Source organism: Polistes fuscatus, unplaced genomic scaffold, assembly GCF_010416935.1.
Source record: "Polistes fuscatus isolate 324 unplaced genomic scaffold, CU_Pfus_HIC Scaffold9, whole genome shotgun sequence".
NCBI lineage: Eukaryota > Metazoa > Arthropoda > Insecta > Hymenoptera > Vespidae > Polistes > Polistes fuscatus.
In genome coordinates, this window is record NW_025113173.1 from 3,256,129 (window position 1) to 3,258,637 (window position 2,509).

At 33.6% G+C, this 2,509-nt stretch overlaps 1 protein-coding gene across 1 annotated transcript; it reads left to right on the forward strand.

Annotated features, from left to right (window-relative positions):
- Window positions 1-6: 6 nt before the first annotated feature.
- LOC122525604 (PE-PGRS family protein PE_PGRS26-like) lies at window positions 7-436 on the forward strand (the record flags this gene model as incomplete). The annotated part of the gene is given in 1 exon segment (XM_043648526.1): window positions 7-436. A coding segment is annotated over 1 exon segment (430 nt), but the record flags the coding sequence as incomplete, so codon positions are not given.
- Window positions 437-2,509: the final 2,073 nt, after the last annotated feature.

Sequence of the window (2,509 nt, forward strand, 5' to 3'; positions counted from 1 at the left end):
TGGGGACACATGGACAGCCGCAGGCCGGTTTGTCAGGCACCTCAGGCCCCAACGTAGTAGGTGGTGCTGGGGGTGTTGGAATCAGCGCAGTTGCCGGTGGTGCCGTCGTAGGAGTCAGTGGCACAGGTGGAGGAGCAGGTGGTGGTGCAGTTAGGGGTAGTAGTGGTGTCGGTGGTGTTAATTTACCTTCATCGGGAAGTTCAAGTTCCTCAGGAGGATCAGCTACCGTAGTTGGAAGCAGCGGTATTGGTACCGGTATTGGGAGTGGTGTTACCGGCGGAAGCATCGGAGGTGGTGCAGGTGGTGGTGCAGCCGGTGGTGGCAGCGGATTGGGTTCCTCTTCTGGACCATCGCGTAGGGGCCGCCAGGGGTGGCGCTTTTGGCGCCGCGGAGACCCCACCCTCATGAATCTATGGAAATCTCAGGGTCCTTTGGGTAAATCTTCTTTTGTTATTTAGTTTGTTTTTTCTTTTTTTATGCGAGCACAGCATCCTATCGTGGCGCTTATTAAACGGAGGTTTAAAGCATAGGATTTTATTATGTATATATATATATATTGAGTTAGGGGACAAAGTTTCTTCTGTATTTTCCCCCTGATTGATTTCACTTTAAAATCGCGTAACGTTTGATTAATATTTAATCGGATTCGGTAATACTTTGCACGAGAGTTTGGAAAAACGATCTATTATAGATTAATTACAAAAATTGTTCGTGATATATTTGTTTAAACATTATTACGTTGTGTAATTTGAATGTGAGTTAAAATAAATTTGACATTCGATACGTTTTGATATTTTATTACAAAAAGAAAAAAATGAGACAAAGGGCAGAATGTGATTCAGATTGGTAATTAAATTTTGGATATATATATGGACATGATGCAGTATCAATACGCGTCACGCAAAGTTACTTCAAGCGTTTTCAATTTGGAAAATTGATATCAAAGATGCACCTCGTTTCGGTCGATCAATCATTGGAAAAGTCGATTAAAGCATGGAAGCGCAGTGACGGGATTATAGTTTTACGTCAAAAATGGGAAAAGGTGGTCGAACAAAAACGACACATGTTTTTGGTTTGATAAACTTCGTCTAAAATATGAAGGAAAACTTGTTTCAATTTTGTATTAAAATCAGAAGAAATTTTATCACCAATCCAGTATTATTCAATTTTCTGACCGGATTTAATCCTAGATTTTAGATTTTTGTGTAAATAATTATAACACTATATTGCGAAAGATATTATTATTTAATATTAGAAAAGTTTAACTAATATTCTAATTAGAATAATTTGTTTATTTTGAGGTGGAATGCTGAGCTCGCGATATTTATTATATATTTGTTAGAATATTTATTTTTCCTTTTTTTTTTGTAGATTAAGTAGAAGTTTGTAGATTGGAGTAGTTTAATAGTACATATTTTTGGAACAATTTATTTCTATGCGTGTTAAGAAATTTATATATTAAATTATTATATTATCATACTAATTTATAAATGTAGGATTTGTTTAATAGGAAAAAATGTGAATGAAAATCTCGTCGAAAGGAATAAAATTAAAATTAGAGGAAGGACGACGTAGAAATATCATCCTATATTATTTTATATCGTTCGGAATAATAAGAAATGTCTAATATCAAAGCTCGTTTGATAGTTTCCATCGGGTTGGTTGGCTAGTTCGAAAGAGTTTACGAGGAAAAGGGACTAGTACGATAACTGTCCTGAAAGATTCATGAAAGTGTAAACATTACGGATAGTTTTAGCAAACGGATACCAGCTGGAAACCTTTCATTTAACTTTCAAAATAGAAACGAAAATTTGCGATAAGAGTTTCTACCCATATTTCTGATATAAAACTTTTTACTTTATTCATAATAGGATAATACATATGCATCATAAAATATCTACACGTCTTTTATTTTCTTTGATTTCTTAAACGTATTGCAAATGTTTATTACCTATTTTCAAAATTTAATTTCATCAAATGTACAAAATTGGATACCTTTTTATAATCATCTATAAATTAATTTTATTTTATTTTTGGTTTGTTTATTTGTTTTAGAATAGTTTAATTAGATATAAGTATATGTGACGCGTACATGTAAAGTTTTAATTTTGCGAGTGTAAATCTTAAAAGTTAAATAGAATTATAGGTGGGTTAAATTAAACGGTAACGTCTAAATGTCTCGTTCGTGAACAGATTAAGTCGTTTTATCCAACCAGACATTGTCCAAAACACGTCACACGCGGTAATACGATTTAACGAGACGTGATGTGATCCGTGAAAGTACTTCGTTCCATCTTTATTACTCTCGTTTACAGTCTACCTAATGTTTACTCCAGTTACATAATAACGTAAATGTAAAATACATGGGTAACGATAAATGAAACATTGTTCTTAAAACAAATATTCTTCTTTCGCATAATCGAATTTTCCTCTATCACAATTTCGTATAATCGATATTTTTGCATAATCGAGATATTTTTCCTATAATAATTAATTTTCGTATTTTATT